The sequence below is a fragment of the Camelus ferus genome, chromosome 17, assembly GCF_009834535.1.
Source record: "Camelus ferus isolate YT-003-E chromosome 17, BCGSAC_Cfer_1.0, whole genome shotgun sequence".
Taxonomy (NCBI): Eukaryota; Metazoa; Chordata; class Mammalia; order Artiodactyla; family Camelidae; genus Camelus; species Camelus ferus.
Genome location: NC_045712.1, coordinates 10,106,338 through 10,126,511, shown reverse-complemented (window position 1 = coordinate 10,126,511; position 20,174 = coordinate 10,106,338). Strand labels below are relative to the sequence as shown.

The window sequence follows — 20,174 nt, the reverse complement described above, 5'->3', positions numbered from 1 at the left end:
AAAAAGACAGCATCCATCTAATGCCTGCGGCTATTTTTAACCTCTACTCTCTACACAGCTGAAAAGCCAATGTGGATAAATTCTAACAGACCATGTCTGACAGGGCTTGAGGGGGACGAAAACAAGGCCTGGTTCGGTGGCTCCCAATCAGGGACCATTCTGCAACCCCGCCCACAAAGTCTGGAGGCATTTCTGGTTGTGACACCTTGGGGGCGCTCCTGGCATCTAGTGGGGAGAGGCCAGGGAGGCTGCTCCACGTCCTCCAGTGCCCAGGGCAGCCCCACAGCAAACAACTGTCTTGCACAACAACATGTCAGTGGTGCGGAGACCAAGGAAGCCTGGTCCCGTTCAATCCCACACCTGCTATTCCTGTCACAGGACTTGTTATGGGGAAACACTCTGCCCTCTTGACATTTTCTCCCTCCAGAGGCAGGTTGGGACGTGACACTCGATAATGGTTTTCACATACTCACTAAGTGCTGAACTGTCCTCAAAGCCCACTGAGAAAGAACTGGCACGCCACTCGCTATCATCTCCACTTACCTTTGGTGGATATTTTTCGTAAAAACGAGGAATAGTCATTTCATCGTAAGCTGCTTCTCTTTTGGCACTTTAATTTTTGGCTTTATCATTTCGCTTAAATCAGAGGCTCCTGGGTAGGGGTGAAGCCTTTTCTTTAGCACATTACAAAAGCTACTCCCCTCACATGGAGCCCAAGGTGGAATGTGGATGCCTCCCCTGGGCTGAGCGCTGCTACTGAAATCTTTCATGGCATACACGACAGAATATTGCCACTTTTCTCGGCTGGACTGAAGATTTGTGAGGAATTCCTGTAGAGGAGGTGGAGGTAGGGTGGCTGGATGGTGCTTCCTTGTGCAGGAGCACCCCAGGCATTGGAAAATGTTTAGTGACCTTGGGCTCTGCCCACCACATGCCAGTAGCGCCCCGATCACTATGACATCCACAACGAAAAGCATCTCCCCACATTTCAGATGCTCCATGTAGGGCGGTAGCTACACCCATTCAGAAACCACTGCTGGACGTAGGGACAGGGTCCTATTCATATTTGTTTGCCCACTGGCTGGCACATATCAGGCAATCAATACATGTTTATTGAACTGACAAATGAATGACTATTTGTCTCAACAGTGAATACAGAAAGAAGTTCATCCATTCCCCAATACATATTCTTGTTCATTAAAAAATTACGTATTGAGTTTGCACTACATGTCAGGCAGGGAAGTAAGTACTGAGAACGCACTATGACAAAACAAAGACGATCTCTGTCTAAGCGGGACTCAGAGTAGGTGAGAAAGGCAGGCATCTGAACAACTAATACAGAGGAAGCAGGTGCTGCTACGCAGGGTTATGACAGAGACGCGTGATGCAGGATATCAGGGGCGAGGGGAGGGCCAAGGAATGCCTCACCGAGGATGGGACACTGCAGCTGAGACCTGAGGGTTGAGTAGGGGAGAACCAGGTGATGAGGGCAGTGGAGACACAGAGAGTAGTCCAAGGCAGAAAGAGCTATTAAGAACGAAGACTCTATGGCAAGAGGGATCCCAGATTTGTGGGACTTGAGGGAAAAGGGTGAGAGGGATGCTTGAGAGGTGGAAGGGCAGGGAAGCCACCTGGGAGGCAGCTGCAGAGTTCCAGGGTTGAGAACAAAGGGCTTAACTAGGATCATAGGAATGTCTACGTAAGTAAGTTAAAGTCAACAGGTCCCCCAGGGATGGGGCCTAACTATGCATGTGGGGTGAGAGTCTGGTGGACAAAGCTGCCCCCTTCAAAGCAAGCACTTCCTGGGGCCTCTGGGAGGCCTGCCCAACTGTGCAGACATAAGCATCTCATTCAGGGGTCTGCATGCCCCATCCCCCTCTACATCTCGCCCGCGAGGAGGAGGCTGAAGGGCTGGGGGGAAACAAGTTCTGCTTCAGTCCCACTTGAGCCAGAAGCAAGGTATTCTTGCCCCTCCCTCCTCTCCTGCTTTCTCTCCTCTTTCCTTTGGGCTGAGACAGTAAGGAGCATCCTTCAGTCTGGGCCTCAAGCAGGAGGAGATGGATGGAAGCACGCAGAGGAGTGCAATCTGGAAGAGGAGGCTACCAGCCATTATTACCATCACGCAAGGCTGACCAGTGGGCTGGTTATGTTCCGCAGCTGCCTTTATGACTGTAAATAGCTTTTTGGCACCATCAAGGGCTAAAACCACCACAGACTAAATCATATCCAGCACTGAGGCATCTATCCAACTTCCATTCTTTGGTAAACTCATTCCACCCCTAGAAGGAAAAAAACAAAGCACAGCAAAAGAAGACTTTCCCATCTTTCCTCAAAAACTCCAGCTATTATTTTAGTAAATTCAATTCTCCTTGCTCAAAGGAAAGAGGAGACATGCTATCATTATTGCATAGAAAAGTACAAAAAAGGGAGCAACACATTAGACTCCGTATTGTATCCATTTTTACTAGTTAATCCACTAAACGGATCATGGAAATTTTGCCAGGTCAAATTTTAGATGTCATCAGTGTGGATGTGGAAGCACTCGAAGGGAAAGAAGGTTCCAAGGGAGCCCATGTAGATCAGAGAGAAAGAGCTGACCTTCTTCTTGAAAGAAGAAATAGTATCAATCTTGTGATGTCCCTCCCACCCCCATAATTTGTCACCTTTTATTTACACTTAATTTACATGCACACCAACAATGACAAAAATAAAATAGTAATAAATTGGTCTATATAGCACCCTTTTCTGAATAAATAAAGGCAGCTCCACATATAGCATCAGTCGATATTCATAATATTCTCCCAAGGTCAAATGGAGAAAGGTACTGCTGGCCCCATTTCTTGGATAAAGCAACTGAGGCACAGAAAAACTGGATGACTTGCTGGAGATCAGTGGAAAAAGCATTTAAAAGCTAAAATAGTATACCTACTAATTTTTTAATTTTTTAATTGAGAAATAAAAGGCCACTTTTCTGTATTTGTAAGTTATGACTTGTTTTGGCCTCATAGTAAGATGTATAGGGTATGGATGGTTCTAGGAGTTATTTATTAGCTAGGAACTTAATGTGACAAAATGACCTTTGGGTTTACTCAATTTAAATAAGAACAAAACTATCAGGAGAAGAAAAAGAAAATCTATAATGAAAAGTAACTGAATTTTTTACGGGAAATAAGAGAGCTACTACTTAAAACCCAATGACCTTCACTCCTGTACAATGAAGAGTAGAAGAAAAAAACAGATAAGTGAAAAATCTTGACTTTCTAAAGATCAACTGTACTATCTATGTACGGATATTGGTAGTAAAATGAAAAACAGAAATTAGCCAAGATCAGTAGGCTTCAAAGTAGTAAAAACTCTCAAGGCCAAGTACATGCTGGCTATCAAGCAAATATGGGCAATAGGTTATAAAAATAGATCATTTCCCCATTATTACTAAAAAATACAGAATGATATGGTAGGATTATTGCTAGGAATTTCAACTATTTGGCCCTTAAGCAGCAAGAGCAAAATAAAAGCAAACTCTAGCATACAAAAAAAAAGGGGGGCATAAAAGTTTTTCTTATGTCTTGCTATCTTAAAATTAACTTGAAGTTGTCAGCAGCAAAATATTGTTTTCAACTATAAAATAGGTTGTCTACAAGAAGATAAAGAGGTCAAAAGCAGCAGGCTACCGGCCTCAAAGCTTATGAATATTTTATGAAGTTAGGAAAGCAGTTGTGTGTTCTTCAGACCTAGAGTTCAGAGAGCTCCAGGCAGCATTCGAGAGGAATGAACAGAAGAATGCTATGATCTGGTCTTGAGTCAACAACAGATGAGGAAAACAAGTTTCATTTCTGAAGAACCTGGCACCAAAGAAATTTAAGGTAGACCTCCTTACTGTAAAAAGATCCATTAGTATCTCAGTCTGGTAGACTTACAGATAATGTTGGTTTCTTCTTTATATGTTTATGTAATTTGGCAGATGGTGTTGGTTGTCTATCCATCAGCCATTTACTCCTTTTTCAGAGACTCTGATTTTCTGGTTGGCCATTTTCTATGTCCCTGGGATGAAGAATGATTGGTCTAAGGGAAGGCATGACACCATGCTGGCAATAAAATATAAAGTGAAGCTTTCTAAAGAGTTCTGGAAATGATTTCCCTCTTTGAAGAGCTGGAACAACACAAGAATTCTGTCAGTACATTTCTTAATTCCTGTTTGGGGCACTGTTGAATGGAGATACAATGCTCTGAGCTACAGCAGCCATCTTGTGACCAAGAAGACAAATGCTGACAGCAAAGTTAATAGAAAAAAGGACAGTAAAAGCCTAGGTCTTTGATGACATTGTTTAGATGTCAAACCAACTCAGGAGCAGCCTATTTTCAAATGATTTGTAATGAGATAAAAACAATAAATGATCTTACAAAGTTTAAGCTGCTTTTAGCTGGGTGTTTTGTTACTTTCAATAGATCACATTATAAATCTTAACTACAAAGCTATAGTAATCAAGACAGTGTAGTACTGGAATAAGGACAGACATACAGATTAATGAAATGGAATCTAGAGTCCAGAAATAAATCCTCACATGTATGGTCAGCTGATTTTTGACAAAAGTCCCAACATCATTCAATAGGAAAGCATAGTCTTTTCAACAAGTGGTGTTGGGACAACTGAATAGCCACAGGCAAAAGAATGAATTTGAACCCTACCTCACACCATACACAAAAATCAACTCAACATAGACCAAAGAACTAAAAGTAAAAGCTAAATCTATGAAATTTGGAAGAAAACATAATTACGTATCTTTGTGATATTGGATTTGGCAGTGGTTTCTTAGATACGCCATGAAAAGCATAAGTAACAAAAAAGTAAATTGGACTTCACCAAAATTAAAAACTTCTGTGCTTCAAAGAATGCTATGAAGAAAATGAAAAAAACAAGCCACTGACTGGGAGAAAGTATCTGTAAATCTTATATCTGATAAAGAACTATATCCAGACTATATAATGAGCAACAATTCAATCATGAAAAGACTAACAGCCCAATTTAAAAATGGGCAAGAGATTTGAATATACATTTCTTTAAAGCAGATACATGAATGCCTAGTAAGCACACGAAAAAACACTCAACATCATTGATCTTTAGGGAACCAAAAATCAAAGCTACAATGATACATCACTCCACAACCACTAGAATGACTATGATTGAAACGTGAACAATAACAAGTGTTGGCGAGGATATGGAGAAATACTCACATATTACTGGTAATGTGAAGTTGTGCAGCTGCTGTGGAAAGACTGTATAGGTTAAACAAAGAATGTTCATGTGACCCAACAATTCCATTCCTATGCTTTTCCCAAAAGAAGTGAAAACAGGTGTTTAAAAGAACCCTTGTATGCAAGTGTTTATAGCACTGCTATTCATAATAACCAAATGGTGTAAACAACCCTCATGTCTATCAGCTGATGAACAGATTTTTTAAAAAGTAGTATGTCCATATAATGTAATATTATTTAGCAATAGAAAGGAATGGGGTATATATACCCAAGAGAATCGAAAATATTTGCTCACACAAAAACTTGTGTGTAACATTCATAGCAACATTATTCATAAGAGCCAAAAAGTGGAAACAACTCAAATGTCACTTGATGAGTGGATACATAACATGTGGCATAGCCATGTACTGGAATATTATCAGCCATAAAAAGGAATGAAGTACTGACACATGCTACAACATGGAGGAATCTTGAAAACATTGTGGTAAACAAATTAACAACAAAAAAAGCTAGACAAAGAGGCCATATATCCAGAGACAGAAGGTAGATTACTGGTTGCCAAGGGATTGGGGAGATGGAGCAGAGAGTGACTGTCAATGGGCGTGGAGTTTCTTTTGGGGGAAATGAAAATAATCTGGAATTGGGTAATGGTGATACTTGCAAAACCTTGTGAATATGTGAAAAACCATTGAATTGTACACTTATTTAAAAAGGGTGACTTTTGCAGTATGTATATAAAATTAAAAAGTCAAGAATAAATCATCAAGCAATCAATACAAAATACATAACTTTAAAAAAGGATACATGCTACAACATGGATGAATCTCCAAAACATATGCTAAGTGTTAAGAAACCAGTCATAAAAAAACCCCACATATTTTATGACTCTGTTTACATAAAATGTCCAGATTAGGCAAATCTATACAGATAGAAAATAGATTAGTGGCTGCCCAGGGCTGAGGGAGTTTGGAGGGAGGGGTGGGGGAAATGAGTGACTGCTAATGAGTACAGAGTTTCTTTTTAAGACAATGAAAATGTCCTAAAGTTAGATTATCGTGATCGTGCACAATTTTGTAAATAAACTAAAAGCCATTAAGTGTACACTAAACAGTTGAGTTTTATGGCATGTGAGTTCTATCTCAAAGATATTATCAAAAAAAAGGTAAAGACATAGAGCACATATTAACCCTTTATCTATTTTTGCTAAATATTCTGCAAAGAGCATGTGATATTTATATCTTCAGGAAAAAGTGTTAACATTTCTCTTGACTGGGAAAAAAAAAGCCTATTTTACAAAAAAAAAAAAAAAGGAAAAATAAAAACAGGAAAGAAGTACTGCATACGAATTCCACTGTGAAACTGAATGTACACACATATAGAAAAGAAACTGGAGGAAAATGCATCAAATTTTAATAGTAGTGATTTGAGTTAGGATCACCGGCTGATTTTAATTTACTTTGGAGGAGGCTTTCTTTTCCTGGTTTTCTGTATCAGCACAGATTACTTTTCAATTTCTAATTTTGAAATGTACACGCAATCGTACAAGAGGCTGTTCAGTGAATGAAATGTGAGCCTCTCTCCCGTTCTTGTTCCACATCTCCTCATTTCCAGGGCTGCCATGTAAGACTGTTCAAGTTGTTTACTGCATAACAGCATCTGGCTGAGGCACTGACTGGAGGTCATAATCTAGCCTGGGTTCTGCTGGAGAAGCCATAACTCCTGGCTCAGAGGAAAGAGTCCTTTTCATCTAAACCACATGAAAATGTTATGCAGGTGGCAGCCTGGCCCTTTCCTTCCCCCAAAGTCTACCACTATGCCTAGTTCCTTGTCTACCCTCCCCTGTAATAGCCTGTGTTATCTAAATATATACATTACACTTGTATGCAGGTAACAGTTATTTTAAAAGAATAAAGAAATAGCAGGAAAAGGCAATACAATGTAATCAGAATTCAAGTACTTCTAAAGAAGTTATTCAAGGTAGTATGGTAAAACTGGATTTAAAGGAAGGAAAACATATTCTGAACAAACAAGGCTTAAGGAAAGAATCTTAAGTGCAATAATTTTTGGGTTGTTTTCCACCTTAACAGTCCACAATTCACCCACATTGTTTAAGCAGCAAATGAAATTGGTTGTATCCATTGCCAAGCGGGTTGATACTTGGTATTTCGATCGCCACACTCCCCACGGCTTAGAAGAGCATGGTGGTGTGTATGTGGTCCAGCTGCCATGGCAGAAAGCTTCAGAATTTTAATCCGCTGAGAAACCCGAGAGTAAATGTCCCCACATGAAGACTGGCACTTCCATTTTATTCATTCTCCTGTCCTTCAAATCAAGGAGTATTGTTCAAACATATATCCTAGGGCATGCAATTAATTTGTATCTCTATATTTATTCAACTTGGGCCGAAGTTTCTACTTGTTGAGAAAAAGTGATGGTTCAATCAGTAATAATTCGAATTACGAGATCTGATTACAAGACTCCCTGTAACTCTGAATAACCTTTTAAACTATAGTGTAGGTTTCTGGTTCAGGTTGTGCCTCATGACAGAAGGCCATTCTGGTCTTCTTTTGGGTTCCAACTCTTTTGCCTCAGGCTCTTCCTATTTGTTCCTTCAGTCCTGAACACTCTTTTCTACCCTAGGATTTCAACCAGGGAACCCTCCTTCATTTTTCAAGCCTTAGTTGGAAGGTCGATCCCCTGAAGCAGGTGACTGCCCATCACAGCCACTTGACCTTTCCCTCTCATAATATCCATCACATTTAAAATCACCTGCTTGATGTCTGATTTCACCACTCGCCCATAAGCTCCCTGAGTGCAGGAACGATGCCTGTCGAGAAGCAATGTGAAAGCTACCCATGGCCCTACAGGAGGAGAGCCTTTCCTTATCAAAAAAAAAAAAAAAAAAAAAAAAAAGGAATGAGAGCCAAAAATAACAAGGCTTGGAACCTACTCCCTAGGTCTAGAAGCATTTTCCAAGGAAGAACCAGGGAGAAACATGAGGCTGGTATTGGATTCGCTCAAATCACTGGAAGAAGACAAACAATGGAATAAAATAGTTGTGACCCAGAAGGGGATCAGATGGCTTAAGTGTGCCATACATTTCTAACAGATGTTGAAGACACTGTGTGCTAAGACAGAAACTGATGTGTAAGATTTCTGGAGCTGAACCATTTTAGTTTTAATTTGACCTGATTCAAATGGGTCTTGACAGTAGCAGCAGGGATTATCTGAGACATATTTGTCCTCCTAAGTGGCTTAGTTCTCTAAGCCCCTTTTCAAGAGTGCTTTGGGATGTTCAGAAACCAGTTCTGTTTCTGTTGCTTCAAGTTATGCTAGGAGCAGGGTAAGAAGACTTGAACTCATTTGCCTGGCAGATTTGCTCTCTGTTTCTATTTCTAAAACAGAATACTTAAGCTTGTTAACTGATTAACTGCAAGAGTGCAGAGAATGTCAACGGTTATTGGCATTCTTTGCCTCCGTTTGGAATCCCATGCTCTGTACACACAACAGTTTCAGAAAAGATAAAAATTTAAAATAAATAAGCCAGGCAGCATAGACATATATAAAATGTAAACATTACATTTACATGATAAAGCACAACTGTCATAAACATCGGATTATGATCAAGTTGGAGGAGAATTTTCACAAGCCCACAATCACTGAAACTGCTTCAGGAAAGAAAAGCATCCAGATTAATCAAGTTTCTTTTCACAACAATGAAAACTTACGGAGACTGGCCCTCTTCCTTACTAGTCCATCCAAGTAAATAAACTACACGGCAAAGAAGAGGGAATACGTACCATCAGGGACCAGGGATAGGACCCCAAACAATTTTACCAATTAGAAATTGAATTCACCATTTTTAATCTAAAAGAGTCATGTAGACTTTGCACTCTTCTTCATTATGCATCTTTGATTTTCTTTCTAAAAATACAGTAAGTAAAACTGATGCTCCAGGAAGATGCACATGTTTATTTTTGGTTTCCCATAATCTCTTAGGACACCTCCCAGTACCCAGATGAAGAGAGTGCATTACCCCAGGGTAAGAAGCGTAGAGGCAGACACTAGGGGATACAGTCATTATCACCTACACAGACTTTAGAAAGGCTTTTAGCTTATGCCTATGTAGAGAGAAATCTTCTGGAATCTCAGAGACTCCAATCATAGCACATCCCACATTATAGTGAACTTCTAACTTCTCATGTTTACCCAACGCTAATGGGGCTGTGCCCAAGATACATTCTGCCCGAAATGATTAGCCTAAACCAGTTATGGTAATCCCACTCTCCTTGCTGTGTGCTTATGACCTGGTCTTGGCCCTCGGGACCTAGGGAAAAGTCACCTGAGAGGGCTTCTGGGAAACTTGCCTGGGAGGTGGTGAGCCCTCCTGCTGCCATCCTAAGGGTGAAGCCAGTGCAGAGATTTGATTGAAGCCAGACAATTACCAAGAAGAAAAACTGGAGCTGTCAAGCATTGTGTGTGGGCTGGAGGATGCCTGCTTATATGAGACGTCTCCTGATTAATTAAGCCAACTAATATATGCGGCTCCTCTGTTACTTTAGGAGATCTTTGGCAATACACTCTACATTAGACTGGAAGCTTCATCAAAGGCAAGATGTATGATTTATTTATCTTTGTATCCTAGAGCCGCATGCAACATCCTACAGAAAGTAGGGGTTTAATTAATATATGTAGGACCAAACTGAACAAATTTTCAACTTTATGATGTATGAAGTGAATTTTTCAATCAATCCTATGTCTCCTGGACATCTAATATCCAAATGATCAACCCAGATTTTAGACACCATGACATGAAGGTAGCTGAGGGTTGCTGGTGCCAGGAGCTAGTACATTAGTCCTCAATATATTATTTATATCATGCATGACATACAGCAATCAAAAGAGATAAGGAACCAATGAGATACAAGTATGGAAATGGCTGGTGGAAGATCAAAAGCGATTATTTTGTTTAAAAGAAGCACAATTCCAAATGTCTGGATGACAGGATATTCAAGGAGAGAATGCAGGAGAGGAAGAGCGCTGTGTGTCTGTGGAACATCCCAGAGGCCACGCCAGGGGCAGCTGGATGTGTAGATAATCCAGATGACACTCTGTGGAAAACAGAAAGGCTACCTAAGACCGCACCACTTCCTCTGAATGAACTGCTCAGATCACAAAGGTGCTTTGAGGTTTTGCATGAATTCAGGGGCCTCAAATGGGCACACAGATAGTTAATTCTTGGAAAAGGAAGATATACTCCTTCAGGATACTCTTAAGAAAAGAGCTGGTGGATCAGACATTGCCATCATGGAGTTGACACCCGCTAACCTACACTAACGTCCTCAACCACGCAGGACTGTCACCATCCCCACTTTAAATCTGGCCTAATTAATTACTGGAAAGTAATCAATGGAAGCAATTACTTCCATTAACCAAGGAATTCATTTAATAATAAATGCATCAGACAATGCTTTGGAAGGTAGCACTCTACCAGAGGTCTTTTTGTAGCAAAGTAAAAGCGCTCAGGGACAAGGATGTCAACAAGAAAGAAGAGAACCTTTTCTCACTAGATAAGTGGAGAAGTAGGTGCCATTCCTGCCATTACTGCTTACCCTCTGAGACTAGGAGATATCGGCGCTATTCAAACACAGTCACAGGATCCCTCACAGAGCAGAGAAACAGGCTCAACAGGTTTTGAAGTGTAGAAACCTTAAATTATGCATCTAATGTGATCAGCTAGAAAATAAAAGAGGCTTAAGGACATGGTCAGACCTTACAAGTTCACATGTACTCTGTTTGTGAAATATATCATTCTCCGTCTCTGTTCCACGGGTGTGCAGGCGTAGACACACACACACACACACACACACACACACACAGGTAACCCTTTGCACATTTTAATTCTACCTAGAATCAGAGACAAGTCTATTCCTAAGGGTACTTTCTTCTGGATTCTCTTAAATAAAAGCTAAATAGGAAATACACAGCAAATGTATTCCTGCCCATGAGATTTTTGCCCCACTAATAGAACTCTGAAAAATTAACATTAAAAAAATGTACAGCCTTTCTAATCTAGAAGATTCTTTTCATGGTACTATTTTCTTTAATACTAAAGATGAAAAGAGTATGATTTTACATTTAAACCTGTTTATTAGAAGCATCAGATACTAACTTCTGCTCCTGCATATTGATTTCTTGTTGAAGCATCCATCAATCATTTGATCTTTACCATAACCTATGAAATAGGTATTATTATTACCTCTATTCTACAGATGGCAAATCTGAGGCTTAGAGAGCTTAGAGAGTGAAAGGTTAGATTCAGAGACTGGAAAAAGCCAGACATTGGGCTACCAAGAAGCCCACAAACAAGGCAGAGCAGGGAATTTAGTGCTTTGTACTGAGAAAAGTTGGGCGCAAACAAAGTAGGTCAAGAAAGACAAAAAGCCAAGTTCATGTGAGCAACTGGGAATGAGGGCAGCAACAAAGGAGGACAAGGCCTGGGGAAAGGTGAGTCAGTGGTTCAGAATCCAAAACTCCAAGGGAATGGAAAGAAGGTGTGAGAGGTCTTGTTAGACCCAGGCATGTCCCACGAGGGCAGCACCATGAATGTCTGCCTCAGAGTTTTTCCCTCAGGGCCTATCGCAGTGCTGGTACATTAACAGGCAATCAAAGAAAGCTTGTTGAAGTAGACAGGAAGGAAAAGGGGTGAGAAATGTGGGGCAGCAGCCTGGGAGAGAAATGTGGGGTGCCAGCGTTATCTGTTAAAGCTCTTTGTTTGCAAGTGACAGAAACATAAGTCTAACTAACCTAAGCAAAACGGGGCATTTATAGGCTTATGTGATGAAAATGGAGAACAGGTAGGGCCGGATAGGCCTTATGGATGCCAAGAACTTTTTCTTTCTCCTTGCCCTCACTACTGACTGCTTCCTTTGTGTGGTTCATTCATTCTCTCCAGGGTGCTATCTCAACAGGGTATAAAACTACAAACAAACACAGCTCCAGATGTATATTCTTATAGCCTACTAATCAGAGAAGAAACAGACCTCTCCTCTGCCAGCTCTAGTAGGTTAAGTTATGGGAAAGGATGCTGACTATCATAAGGACTGTGGCCAGGCTGGAGGGGTGGGGTGTATGTGTAGTGACTGGCTCAGCCACAAGCAGGAGCCATCCTAGGGTCCAGGAGGGTAGGGTATCATGACTGGCAGCCCCCTGCTACAACTTGGTTGGAAGTTTGGAAACATTTCTCCCAGTAAAAGGAGTTCCTATACCAGAAGAAGAGGGTAAAGAGAGATGCTGGGCAGCAGAAACAATAGACGTTCTCTACCACATCTCTTGCCCCTGGGGCAAACCAACACCCAGCCTAAGGTAGAACATGGCTAAACCATGGCATCCTTGCTCTGGAACACATCACAACGACTAGCTTACCACAATACCATATTTCCCAGTCCTGCTTTCATTTGTGCCAGAAATTAAATAATCCATGGTGATCTGCTTTCCGGTTGGCAGAAAGGGCCTTCTAGTTCCATGGAAGCCCATCCAGCTGAAGTTTAAATTGAACTTGGTGTCTCTTAGTGCAAGAGCTCCCACAGGATATGCACCATATTAACAATAACAGCCTTTATGTTAATGTGATTCTAAATAACATAATCTTACATTTTCAATGTTTGGTTATATGGCACCTTGGGTATAATAGTTATTAAAATCTTCTATCTGTTCCAGGAAGAGATGCATAATTTTTTCACTCAAAGAATATCAATACCATCACGTTATTAATTTTACTGGGATCTCATAAACCTAAAAGCTTAAAACATTATTAAAAAGGCCCTCACCATTGCCATCTGGGAGGCTGTATCTAATTTCCTTTCCATAAACCCAGCACAAAAAGATACAAGGTGCCGAACACGAAAATCTTTTGCCAAGGTTGGCTTAATGTTTTTAAATGGCTAAAGGCATACTCACATTCTCATTGGCCCAAAAGCTCCAGGTCTGGTGAACAATGGCTTTTGCAAAACCCGGCATTGGATTCCAGCCGACACTCTACAGCGGTGCACACAACTTTGCTGTCAAGATGCCAGCTGTGCAAGGCTCAAACCAAAGTTTTCCAGGGCATCTGGATCCTTCTAGTCAATAGTCCTCACTCCTAGAGGCTTCTTACTTCCTAGCCAGTAAGAAGGAGCTTGTCTCTCCAGCTAACTGCCCCCGTAAACAGTCTTGCCATGTTTTCTTTATACAATATTCACTCTCCCTCCAGTCCTCATCTCCAACTTCTGGGGGTAAAAAGAAGTGAGAAACTGCTAAGTGATGCCGCCTCCTCATTTGCAACTCACCTATCACCTCCTCAGAAGCCAGTTCAGTCAGTTTTGTGGCAGCAAGTATGGTCTTTAGGGCAGGTCTCCACAGTTGTCAATGGATACGATGTTTAGTCACTTCTTAACCTACTATGGTTAATGTCAGGCTGCTGAGCAAGTATCTGCTCCAGAGTTTGAAAGGAATGTCTTTAAGGAGCTTCCTGAAATTGGACTTGGTTTAAGGGACATGTGGTGATAGATGCCGCCACTCCAGCCCCTGGCAACACTGTATGTGGGCTTTTGCCCAGTACGAATTCAACAGAAGCTCGGCTCAGTGAGAAAGGATTAGCAGTGAGAGAGTCAGAGCATAAGTAGTGTCAGTGATTCCACCTATGAAGCCACTCAATGAGGGTGACACTGATATGGGGCTCTAGAATATTCTAAGCAGGCCTTAGTTCCTGGGTGCCTCTCACGTTGTGAGCAATGCACAATGGAACGAATCTCCTATTTAAAAGGAGGTGAGGGCATTTTTCATATAACACAGTCCCTATCGCAAGCCAATGACTTCATCTGGTACTTAATCAAAGAAACAGCAAACAGCGGATTTAAGCGCCAACTCTGGACGTAATGAGAGATACTATGTCTGTCTCTGACATGGCAACCCAAAGGATGGTCAAGAGTTATTTATTAAATATGATTTTTGTCTTAGATGATTCTCTGATCTGATAGTGGCCACTGGACCAGGGATGAAAAATGGTTTCCATTGGAATGCCACCTCCGATCGATTGGTAGTGACTGCCAGGGTGTTGCTTTGAAGAAGGAATCTGAGGCTCAGTAGGGAAGAGTGTAATGATTGATTAGCAATGTCTGCCAGGGGCCCAGAAATAGGGAGGGGATTCAGAAGTGTCAGGACTTGCTTTCCTCAGGACTGGACTGAGAGGGAGATTGCGTTTTTCTTTTCCAAACATCAGGCCCAGGCTCTGAGAGGTTTTTATTCCTGGCCAGGTGAAGGAAAAAAGGAGTTGGGGGTTCATGGAGGAGTATATATGGAGCCTACTGACCTAGAACAGCAATAGATAACAAATATTTTAGCCTTGGCGGGACACGGGGTCTCGGCTGTGACCGCTCAACTCTGCTACTGTAGTGGAAGACAGCCAGAGACAATCCACATGTGAACAGGTATGGCTGCGTGCCAATAAAACTTTATTCACAAAAACAGGCCACGGCCAGCTGACCCCAGATCAAGATTATGAGAGATATGGGTAGGGCATGATGCACAGATGAAATGGGAAGGTGAAAGCAGGACGAAATGTGTGTCTGGAAAGGAATTCAGGGGCAAACCTGAAAGATCTCCCTGAAAGTGACAGAGAACCCTGCATTTCTGGAACATGAAACATTCCTTTCAACTAATAATCTGCAATGCAAACACGGACTGCACCATGTGCAGGCAAGAGACTGCTACCCCCACCAGCGTGGGCGGAGAGCCAAATGACCCTCAAGGTACCATCTTCCTCATCTTGAATTCCCACCTAGTGAGCACACACTTTCTCCAGAAGGTCCTTGTTGAAAAGTCAACCTGTGTCCATGTGCAACACTTAATGAAACAACCCACCAGCTCTGCAGGAACGTACTAGCTAATGTACAGCACGGCTGTGATGGAGGGGGACCTGGGATATGTAAGTTTTGAATGGAAAATGCTGTGAAGTGGGGAAATGAAATCAGAAAAGTACTTGCTGCACTGGCTGGACAGGGTAGGTCTGGGTGGTGCAGGAAACAAGGCCAGCTCTCCTGAGGTGGAGGCCACTGGCATCTGGAGATGCTGCATGGACTGGATTCTGGCAGAGGGACGAGGCCACTCTTAGAGCAAGGATGGCCACGGGTGGGGAGAGTTTCAAGCAGGGAGGGGAAGAAGACTGGGCAGCTCACCCCCAAATTCCACCTGAGGACTGATGTGCAGAGTGTTTCTGCTAAGAGAGGCTGGTGAAAAGCTCAGGTTTGAAGCCAGATTCTACTCAGCGTGGGTTAAAATCCCAGCTCTGCCCTACACACCCTATGGCCTTGGAGGAATTACTTAATCGCCTGAAGTCTCTGGTTTATCATCTGTGAAACAGAAAGAAAACCACTTCCTCCCCAAGATTACGAACGAGGAAGACACGTGCAGCATCTGTAGGGACGATCCCTGGCTCCTCGTGGGATTTCGGTAGCGTCTAGCCCTCTGCCACTCAGACCGTTTCAGCAGGACACTGGCTTCCGCTTGGTTCAGCTCATCTTTGTAAAGCAGAGTCCACAAAAGGAAGGAGTAAGTTACCAGCAAATTCTGCCTTAATCATTACCCTGGAGCTAGATGGCTGAACTTCTCTCCGGAAGCTGGAGGGGCAAATCTACTGGGCTGTGGAGAGATTTCAAGTAAGAATTCATGAAAAAGGAAAGTAATGCAGCCTGGGAGATTCTTACCCAGCAGGGCTCCACTTCTCCACGTCGACCACAGAATGTTACGACTACGACTCAGGAGCGGGGGCACTAGAACGTCACCCATCAGTCCCAGCAAGGTGTGAGGAACACAACGAGCCCCTGCCAAGGGCCACTAGCATCCATGCTCCTTCTTGGCGTGAAATCCCAATTTTTATACCTTATCCACCTCCTCACAGCCCCTGCTGGGCCCTCAGTCTCTTCTTCGTGGAGAAACCCGATTGGCATACTCCAGTTACTACATGAGTGGACCTGGGCTGTTAGCCAGTCCATTAGTGAGAGTCTCAGGACTACTGCTTGGAATTCTGGATACAAGTACCCTCTCTTCTCTGTATACATGAGACACAGATGTCAGGACTAAACTGTTACAGCCAATCTCGCTACTATAAAGGAAGAAAATGTGACCATAAAGCCCACAGAACAGAGAGAATTCAGAGCACTGTGTCAGCCTCTTGATCAAACCTCACCTGAAATCAGCCCTCTTTAATTGCTCAGTTACACCAGCCAATAAACAGTCCTTATTACTTAAGCCAGTTCACACTGGGCTGTCTATTGTTCACACTTGTTCTTCTACGTCCAGGATCCCCAGACCTCCAGCAATGCTGACGAGAACTCCACCCTTTCCTCTGTCAGGACCAGATTTCCTGACAACACATGCAATTTCCTAGTACACACAACAGACACTGGCTTGCTGCCCTCAGGCTGTGCAGCAAAAAAGACAAAGGGGTAACGCTTAACTTTGGCAGCTTCCTCCTCTTCCTCTCTGAGCCCATCTGTTGCTCCTGACTGTTCTCTCTGCCCTGACATTCCTTTTGGAATGTCCTGCCATCAACCAACTCTGACCAACTTCAAGTTCTGGAAGTAAGGTCTGACATCAGCTCTGAAATTCTCATGTCTGCACATTCTACCAGCATTCTTGTGCAAAAGAGTGAATACGTGTGTGAATGTGTGTGTACGTGATGGGTGTACGCACGAGTGTGTATGTAAGAGTGAGTGTATGAATGTGTATGTGTGTGCAAGTGAGTGTGAGTGCAAATGTGTGAGTGTATGCAGTGAGCGTACAGGCTGTTTCTGGGTGAGCGCTCCACCTAGGGGTGGACTGCCAAACTGACGTCCTCTGATGACACAGGAAGTAGGTATGACTCAGGGCTGGTCACGAAATGAAGGGAAAGAGCACGACAGTACCCAGAAGACAGAGCTTTCTCTTTCAATAAGAGTAAATAAGGGAAAGGTGATGGAACAAAGGAAAAAGGGATGAATATTGTTTATTATAAGATAAAACTTGACTTTACACAAGTCTAATGTTTGCAAATCTGAATGTGGCCCACGGAACAGGGGCTGCAAACCCTAGAGGGGTCCTGCTGGTGGTGTTCTCCTGGGACGAGCTGGACCTGGCATGCCCGAACGAAGGGGCATGCTGCCCTGGAGCTCGGATTTTTGACAAGTGGTGTCAGGACTCCGGTTTTAAAACAAAGCACAACAGAACAAATCATCCAGGTTTTCGATGGGAACCATCCCAGTTGTCTCTATGGTGGAGTTTAATTCACATGGTTTTCAAACTAAGACTCTAGTGTACAACCTCTGCCTGAATTCTCAGTCTCTCCTTTTGATTAGAGAAGGTTTCCCTTAGGGCCCCTTTAAATTCTCGTTGCCCTGAGAGTACTTAACAACTATGAGTCAACTCACAGAAAGTACAGTTGGCAGCCCCACCTCAGTCTGAAGCGAGGACACCTGGATGATTATAAATACGTCTGAGCAACGCCATTCAAACCCAGGAGACAGAGGGAGGAGCTGACAGCAGTGGGTTTCCGAATCCTATTTTTCAGCCCACAGGATATGAATCACACAGGGCCCAGCCCTTCAGCAGGGATTGCTGTCTTTGTCAGAAGCATGAGACGTCAGAAATGTTCTGTCTCGATTTTAGGAAAACATTTGCCTACTGAACAGTCTTGGGTTCCAAAGCTGACTTTTCATTCCTTTCTAGGGCAACACTGAAAAAGTCCATCACAGAAAGTAGAGTGAGTAATTTGCAATATCTTGGACAACCGTCTAGGGACGTGGTTGTAATGTAATTCACGTTGGAATTCCAGTTAGTGATACCCCAGCGTCAAATCTTAGTTTCACCATGCACTTCTTAAAGTGAAAGCGTTCCAAGGGCCATGCTTTCGAACAATTATCTTTATCAAATCCGAACAAACCCCCAACTGAGTGATTTCTGAATTTGCTTGTCTTTAAGCCGAGTTGCAGAAGCAAGCGGCTGAGCACTCAGGAATCCATCAGGACTATCACCCACTGATCTAGCTAGAAATTTTGCTCCTCTCTAGATGACAGTAACAACGCCTAACATGTATGTGCCAAGCACGACTTCAAGCACTTTTCATCTATCAACTTAGTCAGTGCACTCAGCAACCCAATAAGGGGGGACTATCATCATCCCCATTTCTTCAGATGAGGCCCGGGAGGGTTAAGACAATCACACAAAGTTCTCCTGCCAATGGCTGGTGTGGGGCCAGGTTCCCGAATCCAGGTAAACTGCCTCATTGGATTGAAATGCAGATTCGAAAGACCTTCTGAATTATAACAAAGGAAAGATAAACTGAGGACACTGATGTCACAGAGGAAGGACACTCAAGTAGAAGAGCCTGTCACTGGAGTTAGACAATATGGTGGATGGGCCAGCTTTCAATAGACGGATTTTATTTTACTGACTCTTTTTTTCCTTTGATAACCCAAAAGTCAGAGCCCAGGGGCGTGAAAGTCAGTAGAATTGGGAAAAAGAGGAGGTTAGGGTGGGAGGTAGGTGGCTTAAAGTAACCAAGAGCAGTAAGATAGCCCCTGGTTCAAAGTTTTCCCTGTTGAGGCCAAAGAGAAACTCCGGTGTCTGAGTTTCCATTGAAAGCACAAATGACTGTAATGCAGTAGAGTGTAAGTTTCAGGCATTTCCACCTTCCTAACCATGAATTTGCTCAAGTTGTCCAAGACTCAGAACTTAACCATGAGTCTTTCCAATCATTTACGTTTTCCTGCACGAAAGGGTTAACTCATGTCAAATGCTCAGGTTGGGGGTTTGGGCAGCAGGGACTGAGATGAGAGCCCGGGGGTGGGGGTAGATGGAGAGCAGTCAGAGGATTCTTGGGAGAATGCTAAGGACAAACTCCAGTCTCTTCCCAGAGCCTCCAAGTTCAGCGGGAAGCTTCATACCTTCCAGGCACTAAAACCTTCTCTGTGGTTCCCTGTAGCACAGGTGGGTCCCAGAGCTATGATCTCCTCTTTGGTTCCACTACGGTGGTCTCCTCAGATCTCCAAAACAGTCATTCCCATGGTCCACGACCACAGTTCATCACCATGTTCTTGACAGCGAGCACAGCGCCTGATGAACGCTGGGCACGAGAGTCATGTTTGTTGAGTGACTGGATGAAAGATGCCCAACTAAACCAACAGATAGAACTAGTCCATAAGATTAAAAAAAGCAACAGCTAATACTTATTGAGTACTAATGAACTAAATACATGTTATATAACTTCATTTAACCTTCCAGTGACTCTGTAATAGAGGCATCATTCTGATTATCTCCATTTTACAGTTAAGGAAACTAAGGCACAGAGAAGGGAAGTGACCTATTCAAGGTCACTTGGACTTGGCCAGGTGGTGCCTGGACTTGACCTGAGGGAATCTGAGGTTAGAGCCACATCTCTTAACCTCACACCGTATCTTCCCTCACCTCCTGTCCTGCCTGAAGCCCATGTTCGCTCACCAGTTCTTCTCAAATACCTTCCCACCAAAAGGCCCCTCTCAAAACTGCACCCAAGAATAGTCACAAATCACGGTAACCCTACTTCACAGCCAGGCTTCCCCAGGTCGTCTAACCCCAACAGTGGTTTTACGATGGAGACAAGAATGCAAGATGCTTGAAATATCATGGTTTCCCCTCTTCTTCTTTCACTAGCTTTAGAGTTTGACTCGAAAATCCTAAAGGCACGTGATGACTCCCCCATGCATCCCAAAGATGTGCAGCATTTGGAGAAGCAGCAGAATGAAGACAAAAATCCCCTGCAGGTCATACGCTGTGTGCTGCAGAGGCAAAGACTAGATGGAAGAAAACAGAGCTAGTGGCTCCTAGTTATTTCCCAGAGATGCAAGGGAGAAGTGGAGAACAATTTCTAT

At 42.9% G+C, this 20,174-nt stretch overlaps 1 protein-coding gene across 2 annotated transcripts in view; it reads right to left on the bottom strand.

Annotated features, from left to right (window-relative positions):
• FRMD4B (FERM domain containing 4B) overlaps positions 1 to 20,174 on the bottom strand; it is a 285,243-nt gene that overhangs the window by 171,141 nt on the left and 93,928 nt on the right. The window contains exon 1 of one of the 2 annotated variants that reach the window (XM_032458100.1): positions 13,213 to 13,287. The exons of the other annotated variant lie outside the window; for it this stretch is intronic. Within the exon in view, the coding sequence (XP_032313991.1) occupies positions 13,213 to 13,272 (60 nt within the window). The 5' untranslated portion in view covers positions 13,273 to 13,287. Of the gene's footprint in view, positions 1 to 13,212; positions 13,288 to 20,174 lie in introns of those variants that run through there. 2 annotated transcript variants of the gene reach the window in all.